This window comes from Lissotriton vulgaris, chromosome 3_1 (assembly GCF_964263255.1).
Source record: "Lissotriton vulgaris chromosome 3_1, aLisVul1.2, whole genome shotgun sequence".
NCBI classification, from domain to species: domain Eukaryota; kingdom Metazoa; phylum Chordata; class Amphibia; order Caudata; family Salamandridae; genus Lissotriton; species Lissotriton vulgaris.
Genome location: NC_141689.1, coordinates 979,791,573 through 979,818,460, shown reverse-complemented (window position 1 = coordinate 979,818,460; position 26,888 = coordinate 979,791,573). Strand labels below are relative to the sequence as shown.

At 51.1% G+C, this 26,888-nt stretch overlaps 1 protein-coding gene across 4 annotated transcripts in view; it reads left to right on the top strand.

Annotated features, from left to right (window-relative positions):
• Nucleotides 1-26,888, top strand: part of VPS13A (vacuolar protein sorting 13 homolog A) — a 2,146,181-nt gene that overhangs the window by 1,146,766 nt on the left and 972,527 nt on the right. For all 4 annotated transcript variants that reach the window (XM_086961343.1, XM_086961342.1, XM_086961345.1 and 1 more), the window contains one exon: nucleotides 23,644-23,777. In XM_086961343.1, coding sequence (XP_086817469.1) covers nucleotides 23,644-23,777 — 134 coding nt within the window. The remainder of the gene's footprint in view (nucleotides 1-23,643; nucleotides 23,778-26,888) is intronic.

The following is a 26,888-nucleotide window of genomic DNA, read 5'->3' as shown; positions in this document are numbered from 1 at the left end:
TGGACACCCGAGTTCCTATCAGTCACTCCTATCGCAGGCCTTGACAATCCTGAAGGCAGAGTGCATGGAATCGTGTGAATTGGGCTCTGGCACGAGCCGAGCCCGGTTGCAGCTTGCGGAACCAAGACCCAATGGCTGTTCCATGATAACGCGTACCATATTGGTAACTTGGGTATCGCATTATCAAGACATGTCGAGTAAGGTGTCATACGAATCGGGATGCTGACCCCGCACCAATACTGGCGACGAGGTTAGCATTCCGCCCTTCTAGAGGGACACGACATGTACGTAACTGTGAACCCCGGTTAAAGTTAACTGAAGCCTCAGCTCCACAAAATGGATGCTGCCACCACAGACACGAGTCTGACCTCCTGCTGCTGGGAAACCTTCCAGCGAGGAGAGCTTGGACAAAGGGTTTCCTGTCCGGGGCGGTGTTCGCACCATCCCAGACAGGGTTTTGTGTATCCTGGGTAGGCAGGGCTTTACAGGAAGGTGACTGCGGAGTGGCACCCCGGTGCTCACTACGCATCTGCCGGCTAGAACCAGTTCCAGGGGCACACCAGCCCCTGACCTGGGGAAAGCCCGGCATGGGAGAGGGGTGTCACTACCCCCCTTCCTGGTCCCACCCCTAGGGCAGGACCTAGTCACGTACCCACCCCTTTCTTTAGGATAAAGGCAGGAGCGGGGACCCTTCCAAATCAGATCATCTTTGAATTAAGAATACTTTCTACGAAAGGACTTCGAGACTCTTCCTAAGATTTTTCCCTTGTGGCTAAGGAGTAGTCACCCTGCATCCGCAGGCACCATCTAAGAACTCTGCGGTTTGCTGCAAGTCCTTCCTCAGGAATCCGACTGCCCAGCTCGACGAGAACCGGCTTCCCTGGCACCTCTGACCTCTACCCACATCGTCAGCTCAGCTGAGATCTGTGGGTGCGACGAGACCTCGAGGGACCGGCCATCATCAAAACCTGCACGCTTTCTTAAACCAGCACGACCACCGAAGGAATCCTCTGGTGAGTGCTCTGGGGTCCGAGAAGCCCCGACCCTGAGCAGCTCCAGCACCGAAGTGCAGCCTCCCAGCATCTCCACGATCTGCGTGGGGACCTTCAGCTTCGCTGTTCAGCACGTTGTCCGACCACTAGCCGCTGGCTTGTGACTCTTTTTGACGACCCCCGACAACCAACGCTGCTGGTCTGGTTGCTCCAGACTGGCTTTTGCTCCCTTCTGCGAGAGGAGCACCCCGGACCCTCCTGGTCCACTCAAGACGCCATTTTAGGCCCACCACGTGGCCCTGAAATTTGCCAAGGCTTTTTGCCCCAATCCTGGGCCCAGCGACGCCGACAGCATCAATCTTCGTGGGACAGCTCGCACCTCCATCCTGGTCGCCGACAACGCCTCCTGGTCCGTGAGACTGCAGAGCCTAGCGTCGCCCACTCACCTAGTCGAGGTGACGATCATCCGGTGCCCTCCTGGTACCCTCTGACTACTGGCTAGTAGTACGAACTTGGTCCCCTCTGCTTTCAGGTGTCATCCATCTCCGATCCAGGCTTGGATCTCTACGAACTATTTCCACTGGTCGCCGGCCAGCAACTCCTTCCTTCCGGCTCCTGGCTCGTCAGCGAAGACTCCCGACGTCTGTAAAGATTTGTGCAGCCGCAGCCCTTGGGGCTAGGTAACTTCGGCATTTCAGTGCCCGCATAGCCTCCTTATTTAAGGGTCCCGAGTCCCTCGCTTCCGACTTGCCTTATCGGGTCCGCCCGAGACCACTAACCTTTCCGTGCCCTCGGGCACTTGTATTGATTGTGCACTTGAAGTATTTTCCTAAGAGTTTGGTTCTGTGCTTAGTACCCTGTCCTCATAAAGAGTACAGGGCTGTTGTGATTCTAATAAATATACTGTTTATTTTCATAACACTTGTGTGGTGTCCTTTCACTTGGTGTTCAAGGGGTATGTGATGGTATAACAGGTGGCTTAACACGCCCTCTAGAGTTTAGCCCGAAGACTGCTCGTATCCACGCTACTAGGATAGCTGGTCTAAGGTTGACTTACAACCAATCACCATAAGGGTTGTTTGGACCGATGCATAGTGGTCGCTAGAATAGTGAACACTGCATATCGGGCCAACTTCTCACATTGGTGGCAGCGGTGGGATTTGAGCTTGCTGTTGTTTTACCACGCGTATCCTAAGAATATCTTGTGAAAGATCGCATAAGTACTCCAGGTACATATAACTTAACTTAGAATACTCTGAGTTCTACTGAACCAGCTGTTGTAGCTCTCCAAGGCTTAGCACACCTTGGCTACAACTCTTAGCAAGGGATCAGTAGGAAAACATATAGTGTAGGTAGGTGCATCACTTACACCACACTAGAAGCAGCATGTCAGACAAAGGAGGAAACTCTGAGTCTCCCCTTGTGTCAGTCGACCTTCCACAGGTCACCTCCAGGTATGCTGCACTTAGCTTTCAAGAGATGCGACAACTCTGTTTATCTCGGAAGCTAAAACAGGGTTCAAACCCTACGACTCCATTTCTGATTGGTCTCTTGGAGACTTATGATGCTAGGAGGGCGGGTAACACCGACCCTTCTCATCCAGAAGAGAGTATGCCCCCCCTCGAGGGAACCGCAGGTGACCCTGACCTTATCCATCTCTCCGCAGAAGGTGAAGAGGAGGATGAGGAACCAGAGACATCTGAAGACGAGGCAGACAAAGGTCCAGTCATAGTTAGCCAGCTAACTCAGGACAACTTAAGCCGGCACGAGAATGGTACTAGGAGACCCCTGGGGCCCCTCTCAGGCCAGCTTAACGTTGGGAATGGACGAGTTAGGTCTCTATCGAGAGGCTCTAATAGACCAGTTCGAACCAATGGCTCTCGAGGCTCTGCTCGAAGAGGGATGACATCCCCTCAGAGGAGAGTGTACGAAGCGAAGGAGCGGGAAGTCAATCTGCGGATCGAAAGGGAAGAACTTGCCCTGGCCAAAGAAAGACTCGCCTTTGCTAGAGAGCAAGAATTGAGTGGGACCAATCCCACTGGTGGCAGCATTCCCCCACGGGAAAACAGGAGTTTAGACACTAGGCACCTGAGTAAGATAGTGCCCCCCTTTAAGCAAGGGGACGACATCCACAAATGGATTACTGCTTTGGAGCGGGCCTGCACTGTACAGTGCGTCCCCCAGTGTCAGTGGGCAGCTATCTTGTGGCTCTCCTTTGAAGGTAAAGGTAGAGATAAGCTCCTCACTACTAGAGTCGAGGATGCTAACAATTACCAGGTCCTGAAGAACACACTGATTGATGGGTTCGGCCTAACCACTGAGCAGTACAGGTTGCTGTTCAGGGATACCCAGAAAACTCAGTCTCAGGACTGGTCTGATTTAGTTGATTGTGCCACTAAGGTTTTGGAGGGCTGGTTGCTGGGCAGTAAGGTTACTGATTACACAGGATTGTATCATTTGATCATGCGAGAACAGATTTTAAACAATTGTCAGAACCAGTTGCATCAGCACCTTGTCGACTCGGATCTGACCTCTCCCCAAGAATTGGGAAAGAAGGCAGACAGATGGGTCAGAACAAGGGTTAAGCAAAACCAGGGCCAGAACCAGGGTGGTCAGAAGAAAGCAGACCAGAAGGGTAAAGATTCGAAAGGGGAACAAAATGACCAGAAGTCTTCGACAGGTCCCCAACAACCCAAAGAGGGGGGGGTCAGGCTTCCCAGAAAAAGAAGAATCAAGAAGGCCAATCGAAAAGGTGGTGCCAATACTGTAAAAGTAAAACTCACTGGTTTAGTGAGTGCACCAAGAAAGGAGGGCAGACTCCTGCTACTGCAGCCCCTAAGGCACCTGTGCCCCCTAGTACAGCCAGCAGTAGTAGTGCGCCTCCCAAGGGACTAGTTGGGTTAACCTTGGGTTCTGAGGGGTGTGACAACCTAGTTGGCACACTCACTCAGGCTGTCCTTGTCTGTACGGGGGATGTGGATATATCCCCTGATGTCAGTCCCAATACTTTGGACAAATACCGACAGACGCCTTTGATCAATGGAAGAATGGCTCATGCCTATCGGGACACTTGTGCCAGTGTCACCATGGTGACACCTAACTTTGTGGACCCTGGACAGATCATGCCAAGTACAGATTTCCTGGTGACCAATGCCAGCAACGTCACTACCAGTCATAGTATGGCGATTGTTGCTTTCTCCTGGGGAGGGGTAAAAGGCCAGAAAAAGGTTGTTGTTAGTTCAGACCTCATTGGGCAATGATTTGGAGTCATCGCAATGGACAGAAGTGGAGCACCGGGCTCACATGGAGATGTTAGGCTTGCCAGCGCATGTGCTTGCTGTGACTAGGTCACAGGTCAGACGATGCCCCACTGAACCGGTGCTGGATCCTCGAACATTGGACCAGACACCTCCCAAGAAGAAGAGCAGTCGGGTTAAGGCCTCGCCTTCCCCCTTGCCCCAGGTCGAGGATCAAGTCTCAGAGGAGGCTGACCTCCAGGAATTGCGGGAAACTGAACCTAAAGAGCTCGAACTTGATCAAGTTGAGTTTCTGGGCTCAGGGGGACCCACACGGGAAGACCTGGGGAAGGACCAAGTAGACTGCCCTTCCCTTGAACCCCTCAGACAGCAGGCTGCTGCTGAGGCTGCTGGGAACGCCACAGGTACCCACAAGGTATACTGGGAGGATGGACTCCTGTACACTGAAGCAAGAGACCCCAAGCCTGGCATGGCCAGGAGGCTGGTTATCCCCTTGTCTCAGCGTGGTTTCCTTCTTACCTTGGCCCACGAGATTCCCTTAGCAGGACACCTAGGCCAGACGAAGACGTGGGACAGGCTTGTCTCGCACTTTCACTGGCCTCACATGAACGAAGATACCAAGGAGTTTTGTCGCTCCTGTGTCACTTGCCAAGCCAGTGGTAAGTCAGGTGGCACGACAAATGCCCCCCTTATACCAATGCCTGTGGTGGGGGTGCCCTTTGAACGTGTGGGGATTGACATTGTCGGTCCAATGGAACCCCCAACAGCATCAGGGCACAAGTTTATACTGGTGGTAGTGGATCATGCCACCAGGTATCCTGAAGCTATTCCCCTTAGGACCACTACAGCACCTATGGTGGCACGAGCCCTAGTTGGAGTGTTCTCCAGAGTGGGCTTCCCTAAGCAGGTTGTCTCTGACAGAGGTGCGAAATTCATGCCGAGCTATTTGACTGCTATGTGGAAGGAATGTGGTGTTAACTACAAGTTCACCACACCCTATCATCCACAATGCAATGGGCTTGTTGAGCGGTTCAACAGGACCCTGAAAGGGATGATCCATGGACTACCTGAAAAGCTCCGGCGTAGATGGGACGTCCTGATTCCCTGCCTTTTATTCGCTTATAGAGAAGTCCCACAGAAGGGGGTTGGCTACAGCCCTTTTGAACTTTTGTACGGACATTCTGTAAGAGGACCCCTGTGCTTGGTGAAGGAAGGATGGGAGAGACCTCTCAAAAAGCCTGCAACCAGCATAGTGGACTATGTGCTTGGCCTCCGCTCCCGGATGGCTGAGTACATGGAGAAGGCATCTGAAAACCTTAAGGCCAGCCAAGAACTCCAAAAAGCTTGGCATGACCAAAAGGCTGTCTTGACTGTTTATCAGCCCGGACAGAAGGTGTGGGTGTTGGAGCCAGTGGCCCCAGCAGCACTCAATGGTCTGGGCCCTACACCATCCTGGAGAAAAAGGGAGAGGTCACCTACCTGGTGGACCTTGGAACTCCCCGGAGCCCCCACAGGGTGCTCCATGTCAACAGGCTCAAGGCATATGTCGACAGGAAGGACATGAGCTTGCTCATGGCCATAGATGAGGGACAGGAGGAAGAGAGCGACCCTCTCCCAGACCTGCTCACTCAGAATCCTGACGATGGATCGGTAGACGGTGTTGTCTTTTGTGGCAGCCTCTCCGAACATCAACAGGAGGAATGTAAACAGGTTCTTCAATCCTTCCGGCATATGTTCTCTCTAACACCCAGTCAGACCAATTGGTGTACCCATGAGGTTGACACTGGTGACAGCTTGCCCGTCAAGAGTAAGATCTACAGGCAGCCCGATCACGTTAGAGACTGCATCAAAACTGAAGTGCAGAAAATGTTGGAGTTGGGAGTCATTGAACCCTCGGATAGCCCTTGGGCTAGTCCCGTAGTTCTAGTGCCGAAGCCTCACACCCAGGGTGGTAAGAAAGAGATGAGGTTCTGCGTAGACTACAGGGGTCTCAATGCAGTCACTAAGACTGATGCCCACCCAATACCGAGGGCAGACGAGCTTATAGATAGATTGGCTTCTGCCAACTACTTAAGTACGTTTGACCTGACAGCTGGGTATTGGCAAATCAGGTTAGCTGAGGACGCCAAGCCTAAGACAGCATTTTCTACCCCTGGTGGGCATTATCAGTTTGTGGTAATGCCCTTTGGTTTGAAAAATGCACCTGCCACCTTCCAACGGTTGGTGAATCACGTTCTCACTGGGCTGGATGACTTCTGTGCGGCGTATCTTGACGATATTGCTGTCTTTAGCTCCACCTGGGAGGATCACCTGGTCCACCTGCGGAAAGTGTTAGAGGCTCTGCAAGCAGCAGGTCTCACTATCAAGGCTACCAAGTGCCAGATAGGGCAGACACAGGTTGTATACTTGGGCCACCTTGTCGGTGGAGGCAAAGTTCAACCACTGGAGAGCAAAATACAGTCAATCAGGGACTGGGCTCCTCCAACCACCCAGACTCAGGTTCGAGCTTTCTTGGGCCTGACTGGTTACTACCGAAAGTTCGTCAGAAATTACGGATCGATTGTGACTCCGCTTGATGAACTGACAAGTAAGAAAATGCCAAAAAAGGTTCAGTGGACAGCGAGCTGTCAAAAAGCATTCGATGACCTAAAACAGGCCATGTGCACGGCACCTATCCTCAAGAGTCCAGACTACTCCAAACCATTCATTGTCCAAACAGATGCTTCTGAGTTGGGTGTGGGAGCTGTTCTATCTCAACTGAATTTTGATGGTAATGACCAGCCCATTGCTTTTATAAGCAGACGGCTGACCCCCAGAGAGAAAAATTGGTCAGCTATAGAGAGGGAGGCCTTTGCTGTGGTTTGGGCCCTGAAGAAACTGAGGCCATACTTGTTTGGCACTCATTTCAAGATTCAGACCGACCATAAGCCCCTCTTATGGCTAAATCAGATGAAGGGTGAAAACCCCAAACTGCTTAGGTGGTCCATTTCCCTACAGGGGATGGACTTCACAGTGGAGCATAGACCTGGCACTGATCATGGCAATGTAGATGGGCTCTCCAGGTATTTCCACTTAGAACAAGAAGACTCACCTGGTCAAGGTTAGTTTATTGTCCCAACGTTTGGGGGGGGGGGGGGGGGGGGGGTCATGTAGGAGAGTAGGGTCTGCAATCCTATGATCACCCGGACTTTTTTGCTTTTGTTTCACTGGTTTACGACTTCCTTGGGCCTGCCAATCAGACCCCCAGCCTAGCTGTTCTCTCGCTAAATTGATGTGTGTACCTTAGGTGCATTACCCAATTGGAACTGGGCCACCTTGTCAGGCCCTGTAACTCAGGGCATCGGTGTACCCAGGGCCTACCAGGGGCTGAAGCATGTATTATGCCACCCCCGGATGGCCATCTAAATCTGACACAATGGCTGCGCGACAACTGGGGCATCGTGGCGTACTCGCCCGTTGCTTGAGGTATAGTATCCCTATATCTAACCCTAAAATGGACACCCGAGTTCCTATCAGTCACTCCTATGGCAGGCCTTGACAATCCTGAAGGCAGAGTGCATGGAATCGTGTGAATTGGGCTCTGGCACGAGCCGAGCCCGGTTGCAGCTTGCGGAACCAAGACCCAATGGCTGTTCCATGATAACGCGTACCATATTGGTAACTTGGGTATCGCATTATCAAGACATGTCGAGTAAGGTGTCATACGAATCGGGATGCTGACCCCGCACCAATACTGGCGACGAGGTTAGCATTCCGCCCTTCTAGAGGGACACGACATGTACGTAACTGTGAATCCCGGTTAAAGTTAACTGAAGCCTCAGCTCCACAAAATGGATGCTGCCACCACAGACACAAGTCTGACCTCCTGCTGCTGGGAGACCTTCCAGCGAGGAGAACTTGGACAAAGGTTTCCTGTCCGGGGCGGTGTTCGCACCATCCCAGACAGGGTTTTGTGTATCCTGGGTAGGCAGGGCTTTACAGGAAGGTGACTGCGGAGTGGCACCCCGGTGCTCACTACGCATCTGCCGGCTAGAACCAGTTCCAGGGGCACACCAGCCCCTGACCTGGGGAAAGCCCGGCATGGGAAAGGGGGTGTCACTACCCCCCTTCCTGGTCCCACCCCTAGGGCCGGACCTAGTCACGTACCCACCCCTTTCTTTAGGATAAAGGCAGGAGCGGGGACCCTTCCAAATCAGATCATCTTTGAATCAAGAATACTTTCTACGAAAGGACTTCGAGACTCTTCCTAAGATTTCTCCCTTGTGGCTAAGGAGTAGTCACCCTGCATCCGCAGGCACCATCTAAGAACTCTGCGGTTTGCTGCACGTCCTTCCTCAGGAATCCGACTGCCCAGCTCGACGAGAACCGGCTTCCCTGGCACCTCTGACCTCTACCCACATCGTCAGCTCAGCTGAGATCTGTGGGTGCGACGAGACCTCGAGGGACCGGCCATCATCAAAACCTGCACGCTTTCTTAAACCAGCACGACCACCGAAGGAATCCTCTGGTGAGTGCTCTGGGGTCCGAGAAGCCCCGACCCTGAGCAGCTCCAGCACCGAAGTGCAGCCTCCCAGCATCTCCACGATCTGCGTGGGGACCTTCCGCTTCGCTGTTCAGCACGTTGTCCGACCACTAGCCGCTGGCTTGTGACTCTTTTTGACGACACCCGACAACCAACGCTGCTGGTCTGGTTGCTCCAGACTGGCTTTTGCTCCCTTCTGCGAGAGGAGCACCCCGGACCCTCCTGGTCCACTCAAGACGCCATTTTAGGCCCACCACGTGGCCCTGAAATTTGCCAAGGCTTGTTGCCCCAATCCTGGGCCCAGCGACGCCGACAGAATCAATCTTCGTGGGACAGCTCGCACCTCCATCCTGGTTGCCGACAACGCCTCCTGGTCCGTGAGACTGCAGAGCCTAGCGTCGCCCACTCACCTAGTCGAGGTGACGATCATCCGGTGCCCTCCTGGTACCCTCTGACTACTGGCTAGTAGTACGAACTTGGTCCCCTCTGCTTTCAGGTGTCATCCATCTCCGATCCAGGCTTGGATCTCTACGAACTATTTCCACTGGTCGCCGGCCAGCAACTCCTTCCTTCCGGCTCCTGGCTCGTCAGCGAAGACTCCCGACGTCTGTAAAGATTTGTGCAGCCGCAGCCCTTGGGGCTAGGTAACTTCGGCATTTCAGTGCCCGCATAGCCTCCTTATTTAAGGGTCCCGAGTCCCTCGCTTCCGACTTGCCTTATCGGGTCCGCCCGAGACCACTAACCTTTCCGTGCCCTCGGGCACTTGTATTGATTGTGCACTTGAAGTATTTTCCTAAGAGTTTGGTTCTGTGCTTAGTACCCTGTCCTCATAAAGAGTACAGGGCTGTTGTGATTCTAATAAATATACTGTTTATTTTCATAACACTTGTGTGGTGTCCTTTCACTTGGTGTTCAAGGGGTATGTGATGGTATAACAGGTGGCTTAACACGCCCTCTAGAGTTTAGCCCGAAGACTGCTCGTATCCACGCTACTAGGATAGCTGGTCTAAGGTTGACTTACAACCAATCACCATAAGGGTTGTTTGGACCGATGCATAGTGGTCGCTAGAATAGTGAACACTGCATATCGGGCCAACTTCTCACAAACTGTTCTTTTGATGACATACAAAAAATTAAATGAAAAAGTTCAACAATACAAAAAACTAAAATAAAATAGTTGATCACTCGGCACTCACAGGCTGGGCTTGATCGAATAACAAAAAAGTAAACCTGACTGGCTATCTGTTCTGTTTGGTATATTTGAGTGGTCCAAGCCGGTCAGAGACAGGACCCAAACCTTCCTTGTTCCCCTGAAATTGATAAGGTTGGCACTGTAAGACCAGGGCATCTTAATGAAGTGGAAGCCTTAGGCCTTTGATCCTTTATAAGGCATATTTCAGTGGAACCTGACAGCGTGGTATGATAATCAGTTACTTCCTTTGCCTATATTGTGGGTGAATCAGAATTGGAGCTACTGCTGCAGTGACAGACTGTGTCTTTCGACAAAGGGCAGTGCAGATGCGAAAGTACTTCAAAGGAGCTGACACAAACTGATTTTCATAGAATCTGACACTAAATCACATTTGTGTCTGCATTTGGACTATAATGATGGAAGCATGAGCCCCACAATTTGTAAACAGTGCAGCTTAACCGCGACTTCTAACTTCTGGAACCAGGACTCAGGACCATTGTCTACTAGTTACCATGCTGGCTTAGGGTTCATCATCAAGGAAATCAAGACTGCTTGCCCTGAGCCTGGAGCACAAGCTTAATGCCTGCCAAGAACAGTAGACCCTGTGAAGAGAAGAGTGTATGGAGGGACTGAGGCTCAACGGTGAGTGAAGTGTGAAATGCCCAGTCCTCTCAGCACCACTGCATGTGACCCAGCCAGGAAGGGCTGCATGTGACCCCTTCTTGGCACGGTATGCCAGGAAGTGGTCACAGTGAAGTAAGGGCTTTAGCCCTTGTGTAAAACTAGTTGGCTGTAGGAAAGTACCCATTTTGGCATGGTTACCCCCACTTTTTGCCTGACTGATGCATCTTTGACTGAGTGCGGACTGGGTTCCTTCTAACCAGGTTCCCAGTGTCTATGTTCTTTCGCAAAATCGTACCTTTGTTTCCACAATTGGCACACCTCTGGCTCACAAGAAAGTCTGTTGTAAAAGGGATCAGACGTACCAAGTGTTGGAGAGTAGGGTCTGCTTCCTATGGTCACCCCCACTTTTTGCTTTTGCTTTACTGGTTTTCGACTTAGATGTGGCTGTGGGCCTGCTAATCAGACCCACAGCCCAGATGCACTCTCTCTCTAAATTCACCATGTACTCTAGGTACATCCACCATTGGGGATTAGTTCACCTTGTCAGCCCCTGTAGAAGTGTACCATAGGTACTCAGGGCATAGGTGTAACCAAGGCCTACCAGGGGCTGAAGCATGTATTATGCCACCCCTGGCTGGCCACTCAAACAGACACAACTGGCTGATCACTCAGCTGGGGCAAGGTCGTGTAACCACCCCTTGCTTAGGTGTAGTATTCCTATACCTACTTACATATAGACACATAGTAACCTATAAGTCACTCGTATGGCAGGCCTTAACAATCCTGAAGGCAGAGTGCCTGGTTATGTGTGAGATGGTTGTAGGAGAGTAGGATCTGCAATCCTATGGTCACCCCCGATTTTTGCTTTTTGCTTCACTGGTTTACGACTTTCCCTGGCTGTGGGCCTGCTAATCAGACCCACAGCCTCGCTGTTCTCTCTCTAAATTGACAAGCACGTACCTTAGGTGCATTTACCAATTGGTACTGGGCCACCTTATCAGTCCTTGCTCAGTATACCTTAGGTATCCAGGGCATACGTGTACCCAGGGCCTACCAGGGGCAGAAGCATGTATTATGCCACCCCTGGCTGGCCATCTAAACAAGACACAACTGGCTGCACGACAGCTGGGGCAAGGTGGTGTAATCACCCTTTGCTTTAGATATAGTAGCCCTATATCTAACCCTAAAATGGACACATGTATTCCTATCAGTCACTCCTATGGCAGGCCTTATCAATCCTGAAGGCAAAAGTGCTTGGAATTATGTGAGATGGTGCTCTGGCATGATCTGAGCCCGCTTGCGGAACCAAGTCCTAATAGCTGTTCCATGATAACGCTATACCATATACTCTTAAGTGCATTATAAACCTCGCGGTCAAATGCTAACTTTGGTATAGCATTATCAAAACATGTCGAGTAAGGTGTCATACGAATTGGAATACTACCCCCTCGCCAATTCTGGCGACGGGGGTAGCATTCCACCCTTCTAGAGGGACACGACATGTATGTAACTGTGAACCCCGGTTAAAGTTAACTCGAGCCTCAGCATCACAAAATGGATGCTGCCACCACAGACACAAGTCTGACCTCCTGCTGCTGGGAGTCCTTCCAGCGAGGGAGGCTCGGACAAAGGGTTTCCTGCCTTGGTAGGTGCTAGCACCACCCCAGACAGGATTTTGTGTATTAGGTAGGCCAGGGCTGAAAGGAATGAGACATGCCTGTCCCTGTGCATACGCCGGTCTAAACCAGTTCCTGGGGCACTCCAGCCCCAGAGCTGGCGCAAGACCGGACAAAGGAAAGGGGGTGTAACCACCCCCCTTCCTGGTCCCACCCAGAGGAGGGACCTAGTCGTAGTGCAGCCCCCTTTAGCCGGATAAAGGTAGGAGCTGGTCCCATTCCAAATTAGATTATCCTGATCAACTTCACAAGAAGAAACTCTGGAGCTCGACGTTCTGCTCCACAGAAGACAGAAGGAATCTCCCTTGTGGGCAAGGAGTGTCCACCCTGCACAAGCAGGCACCATCAGTGTCCAGCGGCTTCACTTTGTCGCCTTCCTTCCCGGATCCAGACTTCAGACTTCTGCGTTGCCACCCCTCCTTTTCAGTCCAAATTCCATCAGTTGGACCTGGGGGTTCCACAGGGTTCCTCGCTGAGTCCCACGCTTTTCAATCTCTGCGTGCGGCCGCTGGCTGATGTCGCCAGGCAGTGGGGCCTTACTATGGTCTCATATGCCGACGACACACAGCTAGCGGTCACGATCAGCGGGGATGCCGAACTGGATGCCCCCAGGTTCCGAGACGGGCTGAGAGAGGTGGCCAGCTGGATGAATAACAACTGTCTCCAGCTGAACGCGAAAAAAACCGAGGTGATGATCGTGGGAAGAGGAACGGACTGCTGGGGGGACAATTGGTGGCCACAGGAGCTCGGGCCTGCCCCCATACCGGTGATGGAGCTCAGAAACCTAGGAGTATGGCTTGACCACACCCTATGTTTTACCACCCACACTAAGAGAGTGGTGTACTGCGCGGACTGAGGCCGGTGCTTAAATTTTTCGATGCCCCGACGAGACAGTTGGTCATCCAAGCGACGATCATCTCCCGGCTGGACTATGCCAGTTCGCTCCTGCTGGGAGCTAACCAAACTGAGATCGTCCGCCTGCAGCGCGTTCAGAACGCGGCTGCGAGAGCAGTGGTGGGCCTGCCGAGGTCCTGTCCCACGTCCAATACTCTGCGGTCTCTACACTGGTTACCAGTGAAAAGCCGAATCCATTTTAAGGTACTCAGCATCGCTTTTAAAATTTTAAAAGGATCGGCACCTGAGATCCTCAATAACCTCCTATCCCCTTATGTCCCGACTCGCTCCCTCAGATCTCTTGGGCAATCCCTTGCGGTTACCCCGCGTTTCAGGCTTAGCCGGATGGGCGGGCGCTCCTTCCGTGTGAGAGCTGCGGCTCTCTGGAATTCTCTTCCTTTGGAAATTCGCCTTTTAGAGGATCTACTAGCATTTCGCAGGGGCGTGAAAACCTACCTGTTTTAAATTGTTTATCTTGATTCTCACTTTTTCCTTTGCGTTGTGTTATGTTCACCTTTTCCATGCGCCAGGACGCTCCTTCGCTGGAGCAGCTGCGCGCAAAATAAATGCAGCTAACATAACATAACATAACAGAGCCCGACGAGACCCGGACTCCCAGACCTCTCCGACCTCTACGTACATCTGCAGCACAGCTGGGATCCGTGGGTGCAACGAGACACGTGGGACCGGCCATCTTGAAAGAAGCAGCACTTCGCTCCAGCACGACTCCTGAGGTATCCTCATCCAAGTGCTTTGGGGACTGAGAAGGCCCGACCCCTAGCAGCTCCTGCACCGAAGACCAGCCCTCCAGCATCCACGAGATCTGCGTGGGGCCCTTCTGCTTGCCTGCTGCTCGACGCGTTGTCTGGTCACTTGCCGGCTGGCTTGTGGCCTCCAAGACGACAAACTCTGACAACTTTGCTGCTGGTCTGGTTGCTCCAGACTGGCCCTTGCTCCCTTCCAAAAGAGGAGCACCCCGGACCCTCCTGGTCCACTCCAGACGCCGTTTCCACTCACCGCGTGGGTTGCCTTTGCCAAGGCCTGTTGAACCCGAATCCGGAGACGACACCGCCGACAGCGAGAGCCTGCGTGGGACAGCTCGTGCCTCGATCCTGGTCGTCGAAGACACCGCCTGGTCCACGTGGCTGCAGAGACAAGCGTCCACCTTCACCTGATCGCGACGACGACATCTGGTTCCACTCCTGGTTCCACTCCAGTCACTGGCTAGTGACTTTGAACATTGTGCCCTCTGCTTTCAGGTTCTTCTCTTCACCAAACCACCCTTGGATTGCACCGGACATCTTCCTCCTGGTCGCCTGCAGCTTCTTTCTTCAAGGCTCCATAGACTTCGACGCGGAAACCCGACACAACTTCGCACCTATGCACCCGCAGCCTGTGGGTGAGGTAACACGAGCATTTCGGTGCTCAAGGGTAGCTTGACTCTCCTAGTGTCCAGTTCCATTGTTGTTTTTGTCCTATCTAGTCAGGAACGCCCGTACTCACCTTTTCTTTAAACTGTACTGTCCATAGACGTTTGTAAGCATCTCGCGTGTGAGTTCACACTCTGCACACGCGCTCCGTGGGCCTCCTATTACCTACCTCAAGTTAGTATAGAGTGGTCCCAGCGATCCTACAACCTCTGGACAGCTCCATTCTTTTAATTGACTTTCACATTCCACTTACTTAGTATATGGTTTGTCGTGCCCCTAGGGCACCATTGTAGATCGTGCAACTTAAAGGTATTTTTCCTAAGAGTTTGTCATGTGCTTAGCCCTCTGACCTCATAAAGAGTTCAGAGGTGTATGTTAGTTAATAAATAACTGTTTATTTTCATAACAACCTGTGTGGTGTCCTTTTAATTTGGTATTCAAAGGTTATATGTGGTAAAACAGCTGGCTTCACATGCCATTCAGAGTTTAGCCTAAAGACTGCTTTTGTCCACGCTACTAGGATAGCTGGTCTATAAGGTTGACTTACAACCAATCACCATAAGGGTTGTTTGGACTGATACAAGGTGATCACTAGAACTAGTGAGCATCATATATCAGGCCAACTTCTCACAATGGTGCTCTAGCATGAGCTGTGCCTGTCTGCAGCTTTCGGAACCATGTCCTTATAGCTGTTCTATGATATTGCCATACCATATACTCTTAAGTGCATTATAATCCTCGCGGTTAATGCTAACTTTGGTTTGGATTTATCAAAACATGTCTAGTAAGGTGTCATACACTTTGGAATACTACCCCCTCGCCAATTCTGGCAATGGGGGTGGCATTCCACCCTTCTAGAGGGAGAATACATGTTAGTTCTGACTATCCTGGATAAAGTTAACCAGAGCCCCAGCATCACAAAATGGATGCTGCTGCCACACACACAAGTCTGACCTCCTGCTGCTGGGAGTCCTTCCAGTCACTGAGATTTGGACAATAGGTTTCCTGCTTGGGTAGGTGCTAGCACCACCCCAGGCAGGAGGATGTGTATTGGGACAGGGAGGGCTGAATAGATTGAGACACTGCCTGAGGCACACTAGGTGCTTCATGCATAGCCCAGTTCAAACCGGTTGCTGGGGCACTCCAGCCCCCGTCTCTGGCGCGAAACTGGACAAAGGAAAGGGGGTGTAACCACCCCCCTTCCTGGTCCCACCCATAGGAGGGACCTAGTGAGCAAACCAGCCCTCTTTAGTTGTATAAAGGTAGGAGCTAACCCAGGAGAAATTAGATTAATCCTGGAATCGACTGAAGACGGAACTCTGGACCCTTCGACATTCAACCAAGGTGAAGACTGAAGAATCTCCCTTGTGGCCAAGGATTGACCACCCTGGGAAACCAGGCACCATCCAGCAACTCAACGCCTTGCTTTGTCCCCGTTCCCACCGGAACCCGAGCACAGAGCCTGGCAAGACCTCGCCTCCTGGATCCCTCTGACCCCACTGCACGACTCCAGCACAGCTGAGCCCCGTGAAAGGCGTCGGGACCCGTGGAAGCAGGTATCTTGAAAAGTCGACAACTTGCTAACAGCGCAGCTCCTGAGGCCTCCTCGAAGCTGTGCCCTGGGGACTGAGATACCCCGGCACCGAGCTGCACCTGCACCAAAGACCAGCCCTCCACACTCCACGAGATCTGCGTGGGGCCCTTCTGCCTGTGTTCTGCTCGACGCGTTGTCCAGTTGCTGGCCCGTTGGCTAGTAGCCCCTGGCGACGATCCTTTGTGAAAATCCATTGCTGGTCTGGTCGCTCCAGACTGGCCCTTGCTTCCCTGCAAAGGTGAAGTACCTCAGACCCTCCTGGTCTGCACCAGAAGCTCTTTGTGTATTCTGCGTGGGTTGCCTTTGCTTAGGCTTGTTGGCTCTGACCTTGAAGCCGACCCCTCCATCTGCGAGAACCTTCGTGGCACAGCTCCTCTCCAGCACCTGGTCGTCCTTGACGCCTCCTGGTCCGCGTGGCTGCAACTCCAAGCTTCACCCCAGCACCTGCTTGCTCCTCGACGACGTCTGGTTCCTTCCTGGTTCCACCCGGTCACTGGCTAGTGACCTAGACTCTGACCCCTCTGCTTGCAGGTCCTCTCGATCCACCCTTGGATCCACCCGGACATCTTCCTCCTGGTCACCTGCAGCATCTTCTTCCAAGGCTCCATAAGAAACGACGAGGAAACCTGATACACTTTGACACCTATGCACCCGCAGCCCGTGGGTGAGGTAACGCGAGTTCTTCAGTGCTTCTGTAGGGATTGACTATCCTAGTGTCCAGTTTTGCTAGTTGTGTAATCCTAGTTAGACCTGAAGTGTCCTAAAACTTCATTTACTTACCTTTTACGCTCCTATTGACTTTCTATTGACTCTCGCGTGAGAGTACTGACTCTGCATGCGCCGCCTGTGGGCCTCCTACCCCTAACCTAAGGGTCAGATAGTGTAGCCCCAGCGATGCCCTAGGCCTTCTCCTTTCCCGAGTCGTGGTTCTTATACCACTTACTTAGTATATGGTTTTACGCGCCCCTAGGGCCTAACTGTAAATTGTGCTATTTAAAGTATTTCTGAGTATAACTTGTTATGTGCTTTTGCCTCTGATCTCATAAAGAGTTCGGAGGAGTGTGTTAGTGAATAAATACATATATAATTTATATATATCCTGTGTGGTGTCCTTTCATCTGGTATTCAAGGGGTTACATATGGTAAAACAGCTGGCTTTACACGCCTTCTAAAGTCTTTTAGCCTTAGACTGTTCTGTCCACGCTACCTCTAGGATAGCTGGTCTATAAGGTTGACTTTACAACCATCACCATAAGGGTTGTTTGGACTGGTGCAAGGTGTTCACTAGAATAGTGAACATCATATACCAGGCTAACTTCTCACACCAAGGACCTTGTGATCAGAGAGGGTCTGTACGGGCTGTAGTGTGTATTGCGCCACCCTAAGAGGCTGCTCACCAAAGACAGACATACTGCCACAGCAGCCTGCTTGTTTTGGTGCAGATAAAAGTGAATGGTCGACCTGGCACACATCCCTGTGTGCCAGGCTTACTAGCACTGTAAGAGGCATAAGTAAGTCGCTCCTACAGCATGCTTACAGGCTTCTTTGGCCCTTCCTCCACTTCTTGAGACGTTCTCGGATCCCTTGCCTTGCGCTGGGCCTTCCGCGAAGTCTCCGGCGCCGAAAGTTTCGGCTTCAGGTCGTAGGAGGGTGGTGTCATTGAGGAGTAGTCCTTCCGGGCTCCCCTCTTCGGCACCTGGCATCCCTGTCTCACCGCAAATCCCTAAGGGGCTCCCTGTGTTGTCGCAGGAGATAGCCGGGACTCCGGCTTGCCCCTGAGTCCCCCTCGGTCCTCTGAGCAGGGGGCTGCATCGCCAGAGGCCGAGCCGGCGTCGTTTCGGTGCCGGGAGCCTTCCTCCCAGACCCCGGTGGAGTCGCTGGTGGAGGCTGGGACCTGGGGTGCTTTCCCAAGTCCCCCGCGGTCCGCGACGCAGGGGGCTGCTCCATCTGAGGCAGAGCCTTTTCGGCGTCGCTCCTTTGGCACATCGGCGTTGACCCCGCCCCATTCTTCTGGGAAGCACGTGGTGGCAGAGGTCGACCTGGCCCCGCAAATACCCACTCTGGCGCCGATCGACATCAACCAGGTGCCTGTGACGGACTCTCCAGAGCCATGCCGGCGTCGGGTACTTGATTCGTCTCCAGAGGTCTGTCATCTGTTGGTGTCTTCCTGCCGGAGACAGGGCGCCGCATTGTTGCCTTTTCACCGGCATCTTCCAGAGAGGGCTCCTCACCATCCCCACAGCCTAAATCCTCTAACACTTCTTTCCGTGGCTCATGGCTGGCTTTTCCACCGGCCTCTCCGATCTTCCCCTGGGGCACCTCAGGTTCCCCATTCCTCTGTGGATCCCCCACTTTTCCGGGGCTGGCAGCTTCCCCCTGGACTTGGGGACGGACGGCTCAGTCAGCAGCCGTCGCCCACAGAGGAATTACTTTCTCCTCCGTGACGCCCTACTGAGGCCAGTGTTGCCTTTGTTCGGGCTATTTCCACAGCCGCTGGTATTCTGCGGATGGGTGAACCTGTCACTCAATTTCCTGCGGATAACCTTTTGGAAGTTGTCCACCACCTTTATTTTGAAGTGTCGCTCCATAATTCTCTTCTGTGCGCTTGGGGACACCTGCCACGGGTGATCCGGTGCCTCAGCCGCTACTGCATAGCCATGACCCTGTCTGCCTTTCCTTCCACCCTTCTACTTAAGGTTCTCTCCTGTGGACGGCTTTTCCGTCCTTGCCAGGGGTTTTGTTTCCTTCGTCTCAGGAGGCCCAGTGGTTGGATTCATGGGGGCGTAACAACTTCGCTTCTTCCAGTGCTGCCTAGCGGGCGCTCAACACTGTGTGTATTGGCTAGGGTTACTTCCAGCCTGCGGGACTCTGTGGAGCCCCTTCTCTCCCATGTCTCCCATGAGGGTGCCTGTGCTGATCTGTGAAGCCATGTGTTGGATGGTAGGGAGTTGGCCGCGTTTATTCTTTGTCCGGCCTTGGATGTTGCTGATGCTTTCGGCCGTGCTATGGCCACTTCTGTGGCTCTCCGTCGCCATGCTTTGCTACGTGTTGCTGTTTTTCCTGAAAATATCAGGGTGCGTCTTGTTCACCTGCCCTTTGACTGGGTCCTTCTGTTTTACACTCATGCAGACTCCGCCATTCAGCGTCTTCTTGCGTGGCTCCGTCCCCCTCTCCTCCTCAGTAGGCTGGTTTGTTGATCCTCTGGGACTTGGTGGAAGGTGTTCTCTCATTGATCCTGGGATCTGGTGTTTATAGTGACCGTTACACTTTCTGTGTGGTTTGCTGTGCCCTTGGGGTCCCTTGCTTGGCTCCTCTTTTCGGCTGGCTGCTGGTTCAGCCCCTTTTTTGGCAAGAGTGTACTTTTTGGTTGCTTATTAAGCCTTCTGTGGTTTCGGCCACAGGTTCTATGATTTTGTTCTCTGATGCAGGATTTTCTTCCCTAAGAGTGGGATGTGTCATACCCTAAGTGGGGTACTTGTAGCTATTGTATAGCTCTGTCTTTCGCTGGGAAGGTGTGCACTCCCCTATGTGGGTTCCTCACCCTTCCTGGTGTTGCTGTATTCCGCTGGTGCGGCTTCCTGGTCGTGGCTTTGCCATTTACGGCGTTGTGCTGCAATGTTTTTTGTCCTTTTGTCTTCCGTTTGGCTTGGCCCTCTGTCTGGTGTTCCAGGAGGGATTCTTTCCGGTGTTGACGGCTTGGTCCGTCTTGCTTGTTTCTCTTCTTATCTTCCGGCTGGTCGCACTTCTGCGCGGATCCGTTCTGTCCGGAGTGGTCTCCTTCTGGGGTCGTTCGGGATTTTTTCTCACCTTGCCCTTGTTTTGGGCCCGGCGTAGTCTGGGCGTTCAGTTTGGTGTCGCTTGTCAGCAGCCAGCAGAATCTGCCTGCTCTTCTGGTCTGCGGCCGGGGGCCTTGGCATGGGCCCTAGCGCTCCTGCTTCTTGTTCTGCTGGAGCCTTGTGACACTATGTTTTTCTCTTGCGCCTGCGCTTATTGACTGAGGCGCCGTTCTGTCTTGACTGTCTACTTCAGGCTGTGATGGGTTCGGCTGCCCTCTTCACTGTGTGTGTTTTCCGATGGAGGCCTTTGCCTTCGTTTCTACCTCTTCTCCTTGGAGTCTTGGGGTAGTTCTCTTCCCCGGTACTCCTTAGCGCTGCCTGTACTTCTGGGGCCGCTGGCGGGGGTCTCTAGTACCTTGACTGGGCTTGGGGTGCATTGGCCCCTTTTTCGCCTTGCCCATGCCTCGTCCTGCTTGGTGGGGGTTGGGCTGCCTCTCTTGTTTTCTTAACACGTCCCCTGTGGGGTAGGTGTTTCCCCACGATGACGAGGTCTCTTCTGCTTGGAGGGGGACTGGGCTATTCTCCCTGTCCCTGTGACTCATCCCTTATTGGGGCCCTGTGTTGGTCAGGCTGGGGAGGTCCTCTCGCAGACCCTCCTTCCCCTTGGGTATGGCTAGGGTATCTATTCTATGTTAAGGATTCTGCGGCTAGTAGTCTATCCGATGTACAAGTTACTTACGTTTGGTAACGATGTATCTGGTAGAAACGATTCTAGCCGCAGATTCCTTCACGGCCCGCCCTTCCTCCCCTTTCTGCGAGGACTCTTTCTTGGGCTTCTGCTCTCGCCTGCCTCCTGTTGGTTGTATCCTGCGACTGCCCTTTCTTACTCTCTCCCTAGGGGGATGCTTGTCTTGTTGTTTGCTCCATTCCTTCCTTTCTGGTGATTGGTTGATGGTTTCATGAAAACTTCTGCACCCTGGTCTCCAATGTGGGGTTTGGTTGTGTCCTTCTTCCTTTCATGCTTGCACTTCTGGCTCCTTTGCCGTCTTGGGGTTGAGGTCCCTTGGCATGGTCTCGACCCTTAGCTCTTTTGGGAGATGTCTCTCTTGCTGGTGTTGTCTGGTGATGAATTGTCGTTGCTATTTTGTTCGAACCTTGGCGCCCTTCCCTGTTCTCGGCGGTGGTGGCAGACTGCTTCATCTGCCGTGCAATTTTTCACAGGCTTTCGGCTGTTGTAATTGTTTGCGGGCTTGCTTTGCAGCAGCTGTGCTCTGTTCTTCCCTTCCTGGACTTTTGGTGCATGATAACTGCCACTATTCTGGATGGTACTGTTCCTCTCCATTCGTTTCTCCCCTTCCTGTTTAGCCGATTTTTTTCCGCACACTGTTCCCGTATTCTCACAGTTTTTGTTTGTGATGGCTCTGCGTTGTGGTGCGGAAAAGTTCTCTGTAGAAAACGGAACTAAGCGCGCCGGGGTGGGACTTATGTATCCTTGCTGACATCATGGACGCGGACGACGTCAGGGTGGAGTCACGTGGTGCCGTCCCCCCGGCGCGCAGTGATGCTGTGGCAAAAAGTTTCTGGATCCAGTCTCATGCTACATTAAGGAATCTGCAGCTAGAATCGTCTCTACCAGATACATTGTTACCGAAGGTAAGTAACTCGTACGTTTGGTTCTATAAAATAAATATACTTAAAGCATTATTTTTTACAAACCATTGTATATAATTTATTGCCTATGTCTGTACAACAAATGCTTAGCACTGCCCTCTAATAAGCCTAATTGCTCGCCCACACTACCACAAAAGAGAGCATTGGTATTATCTACTTGATCCTCTGCGAGGCCTCTCTGGATCCACTGGATACTGTGCATACTATACCTCATTTTGGTATAGAGTATACAGAGCCAGCTTCCTACATCGGCAACCCGCGAATGCCAGGTGGCGGCCACCGTAAAGTTCGGGATTCTGCACTTGAACAGAGGAAATAGGTGACACCCAAGTGCCTAGAAGCGCCTATCGTGGAGGCGGGGTTTTGACCTGGACTGTCGTGCCCCGGCTGCTGTGATGAACACTTGCAGACTACAATAAACCACAGAGGAGGAAGCCCAACACCGATGTTGGATATCTGGAAAGTGGGAAAAATAAGGCCAGACGTCATAGGGCAAAGACTGAGAGAGGTTGCAGACCTTTAGCATAGGGAGCCCAGAACCTGCAGATTCGTCCCAGTCTACCCAGTGAGTCGGGTAAGATTGTTGAAGCCAGCAGGCCTGGTGGGGACTTCCACAACCTTAGAGGGTAGCGCTGCTGTGTTTATTTTATTTTTTGTGCCTATTATTGGAAGTGACTATGCTCTGCATAAAATTAGAGTATTTTAGAATTCTGAAACGTTTAGTGGCAACCAGATGTCATCCAGAACATGCTCACTGAATTCCCTTAGTTCAAGCCTTAGTTCAAGCCTTGCCTCTGATTGAAGAGATCAGACCTGATCTTTGCATCGTCTCTGTGGATGGCCACTCATGTATTTTTTCTCTGCCGCTTCAGTGCAACTCTGTAGTAGGAACCTTTTTTGGCAATATGTTGATTTAACTCCAGAGGTTCCCATTTATGGCACCAGCCAATATATTCAAAGAATACTCACAAAAGCTTATAATGAATGGAGCATGCTACAGTACACTAATGGTTCTTTGGGGGATGCATTAATCATTAGGTCACTCAGGCTTCTCTTCTCTTTTTCTACAGTTGCCGCCATATTGGTGTCCTTCATTAGGAGACAATCTGCAAAGCACTAAAATGTCAGAGGAGGATGTTCTTCCAGCTGCGTTTTTGCATCTGAAAATTCAATTATATTGCCTCTTATAAGGTGTTCTTCAATGAATGTTGAACTCAAGATGGCAGATACTAGGCAGTTAATATGCTGGTGTGACATGAAATTTATTTTTTACAGGGGTTTTCCTAGATATTTGAAGATTCTTTTTGGTGTTCAAAGACTTGTGGCCCAGCATAAGTATTTCTATGCTACCTTGATTTTGCCTATTTGTTTTACACTCTGTTTTAGTTATTACGTTTTGCCACTCTAGTAAGACAGTTGTACTTATGCAAAGAGGTTGTTGTCCACATTAAGCTATTTTAGACGTCAAAAAATTAAACAATTATTAATTTATTCATTTAGTAACCTCTATCTAGCAGATTCCTGTTGTTCCTCAGGCATGCCTAAACACTATACAGTAAACACTAGACATTAATCAGAAAAAAACAAGTGATTTAATGTAAATGTGAGCTTGACACAATTGCACCTGGGTGGGGTTACTGATCAACATACTTACTGGCCTTAGTCAATACATTTCAGTAATTGCTGCTTACATTGCATGTTAGTAATGGTATTGGTTTATCTGTATTATTACATCTGACCCTTCTAATGGTTACACCAGCCTTCTCCAGTTTTGCGCTTTAAGATTGTACCATAGTCAAGTTGTTATTATACGCTTTTATCTAAGTCTGTGAGAGGCATTTTTTTTCATAAATGGGATATACAAATGTCGTCATCTATGACAAATGGGAATTGAAATATTGTAATCTTTCATTTGAAATACCTCAAAGGACTTGCTAATGCAGCTTGAAACATGCATCATGGTTTGAATGCATCACTCAAAATATCTTCTCAATATATTGTCTGTTTTTTTCCAGTTGGGTGGTATCCTGGTGGATGTTAACCTGGCTGAGCATTCTACTGTTATTACTTTTTCTGATTATCATCCTGGTGCTGCTCCATTCCTTTTGATTAATCACACCAAAGAAGTAATTGTTGAATTCAAGCAGAGGTATGTTCCTTCTCATTCAAATTATTATATTGACAGTTATTTAAATGTAGTATTTCATCTTGTATATCCTAGTATGTCTTACAGTAGAGCTAGAAGACAAAGAAGCCACTGATTAAATTATCAACAATGTTTTACGTTCTACTTTAAGAATTTTGTAAATTTTTACTTCCAAAGGCTTGAAACGCATTCTTGACATGTTATGTGTTATGGACTCTCCTGTTTTTGCGAGATTTCTTTCACAATATTGTTGACATGCTGGAGAATAGGCTGTAGATGTATACTAAATAGAGGTCACTGATAAAAAGATGATACAATTATTTATAGTTTAACATTTCTTGAGTGTCATTTTAATCTACAAAACTAACATATCATTACCTATTACTTTGCGAAAAATGAGTCCATATTGAGGTAATGCAAATGTGATAGAGACTTCTAACTGTAGATTTCTCACCTTTTTAATACTTCGCCAAGCAACAAACTGAATCCGGAAACGTTTGAGCAGTACCACGGCTCCACACTGATGCCGGCATTCCCGAGTGCTGATGTCAGTTCCTTTTTTTCAACCTCACCAGACATAGATCTGGAGATACCTTTCTTCTCTTTCAAGATCGATTTTATTCCAAATTTGCAAAGTATGCAAGGGAAATGTCACCACCCAAGATGACAGGTTTTAAACCTTGTAAGGACTGTAGGAGAGTAGGGTCTGCAATCCTATGATCACCCAGATTTTTTTGCTTTTGTTTCACTGGTTTACGACTTTCTCTGGCTGTGGGCCTGCCAATCAGACCCACAGCCTAGCTGTTCTCTCACTAAATTGACATATGTACCTTAGGTGCATTACCCAATTGGAACTGGGCCACCTTATCAGACCCTGTAACCCAGGGCATAGGTGTACCCAGGGCCTACCAGGGGCTGAAGCATGTATTATGCCACCCCTGGATGGCCATCTAAACCTGACACAACTGGCTGAACGACAGCTGGGGCAAGGTGGTGTAATCACCCTTTGCTTTAGATATAGTATACCTATATCTAACCCTAAAAATGGACACACAGATTCCTATCAGTCACTCCTATGGCAGGCCTTGACAATCCTGAAGGCAGAGTGCTTGGAATCGTGTGAAATGATGCTCTGGCATGAGCTGAGCCCGTTTGCAGCTTGCGGAACCAAGTCCTAATAGCTGTTCCATGATAACGCATACCATATACTCTTAAGTGCATTATAATCCTCGCGGTTAAATGCTATCTTTGGTATTGCTTTATCAAAACATGTCGAGTAAGGTGTCATACGAATTGGAATACTAACCCCTTGCCAATTCTGACGACGGGGTTAGCATTCCACCCTTCTAGAGGGACACGACATGTATGTAACTGTGAATCCCGGTTAAAGTTAACTGAAGCCTCAGCTCCACAAAATGGATGCTGCCACCACAGACACGAGTCTGACCTCCTGCTGCTGGGAGTCCTTCCAGCGAGGAGGGCTTGGACAAAGAGTTTCCTGTCAGGGGCGGTGCTAGCACCATCCCAGACAGGGTTTTGTGTATCCTGGGTAGGCAGGGCTTTACAGGAAGGTGACCCCGGTGCTCACTACGCATCTGCCGGCTAGAACCAGTTCCAGGGGCACACCAGCCCCTGGCCTGGGGAAAGTCCGGCATGGGAGAGGGGTGTAACCACCCCCCTTCCTGGTCCCACCCCTAGGGCAGGACCTAGTCGCGTACCCACCCCTTTCTTTAGGATAAAGGCAGGAGCGTGGACCCTTCCAAATTAGATCATCTTTGAATCAAGAGACTACTTTCTACGAAAGGAACTCTCGACTTCTTCTCAAGATTTCTCCCTTGTGGCTAAGGAGTAGTCACCCTGCATCCGCAGGCACCATCTAAGAACTCTGTGGTTTGCTGCACGTCCTTCCTCAGGAATCCGACCGACCAGCACGACGAGACCCGGCTTCCCTGGCACCTCTGACCTCTACCTACCTCTACAGCTAAGCTGAGAACCTTAGGTGCGACGAGACCTCGAGGGACTGGCCATCATCAGAACTGCACGACTTCTATCCAGCACGACCGCCGAGGGATCCTCTGGTGAGTGCTTTGGGGTCCGAGAAGCCCCGACCCTGAGCAGCTCCGGCTCCGAAGTCCAGCCCCCCAGCATCTCCACGATCTGCGTGGGGCCCTTCTGCTTTTTGGCTGCTCACCGCGTTGTCTGGCTACTAGCCCGCTGGCTTGTGGCCTTCCCGACAACGATCAACGACGACAACACTGCTGGTCTGGTTGCTCCAGACTGGCCCTTGCTCCCTTCCAAAAGAGGAGCACCCCGGACCCTCCTGGTCCACTCCAGACGCCATTTTAGGTCCACCGCGTGGGCTTGAATTTGCCAAGACTTGTTGCCCCAATCCTGGGTCCAGCGACGTCGACAGCATCAACCATCGTGGGACAGCTCGCACCTCCATCCTGGTCGCCGACAACGCCTCCTGGTCCGTGAGACTGCAGAGCCCAGCGTCGCCCACTCACCTGGTCGAGGTGACTTCGCCCGGTGCCATCCTGGTGCCCACACAATCACTGGCTAGTGATTAAGAACTTGGTCCCCTCTGCTTTCAGGTGTCATCCATCTTCGATCCAGGCTTGGATCACTCGAACTATCTTCCCTGGTCGCCTGCCAGCAACTTCTTTCTTCAGGCTCCTGGTTCGTCAACGAGGATTCCCGACGTCTTTTCAGACCTATGCAGCTGCAGCCCCTGGGCTAGGTAACTTCGGCATTTCGGTGCCCCAGCATAGCCTCACTATCCAAGGGTCCAGATCCACTTTCGTTTTCGATCTACCTAGTCGGGTTCGCCCGAGAACACTAACTTTGTCTTTACTAGCTCCCATAGACTTTGTCCCGCATCCCGCGTGAGAGTGCACACTCTGCACCCGAGTCCCCTAGGCCTCCTACTAGTAATCTGAAGGTTCAGTAACGTAGTCCTAGCGATTCCAAAGCCTATTAGTACAGTACTTACCTGCTAGTAATTTCGCATTCCACTTTCAGAGTATATGGTTTTTCGTGCCCCTCGGGCATTTGTGTAAGTTGTGCAACTTAAAGTATTTTCGTAAGAGTTTTGTTGTGTGCTTAGTACCCTGT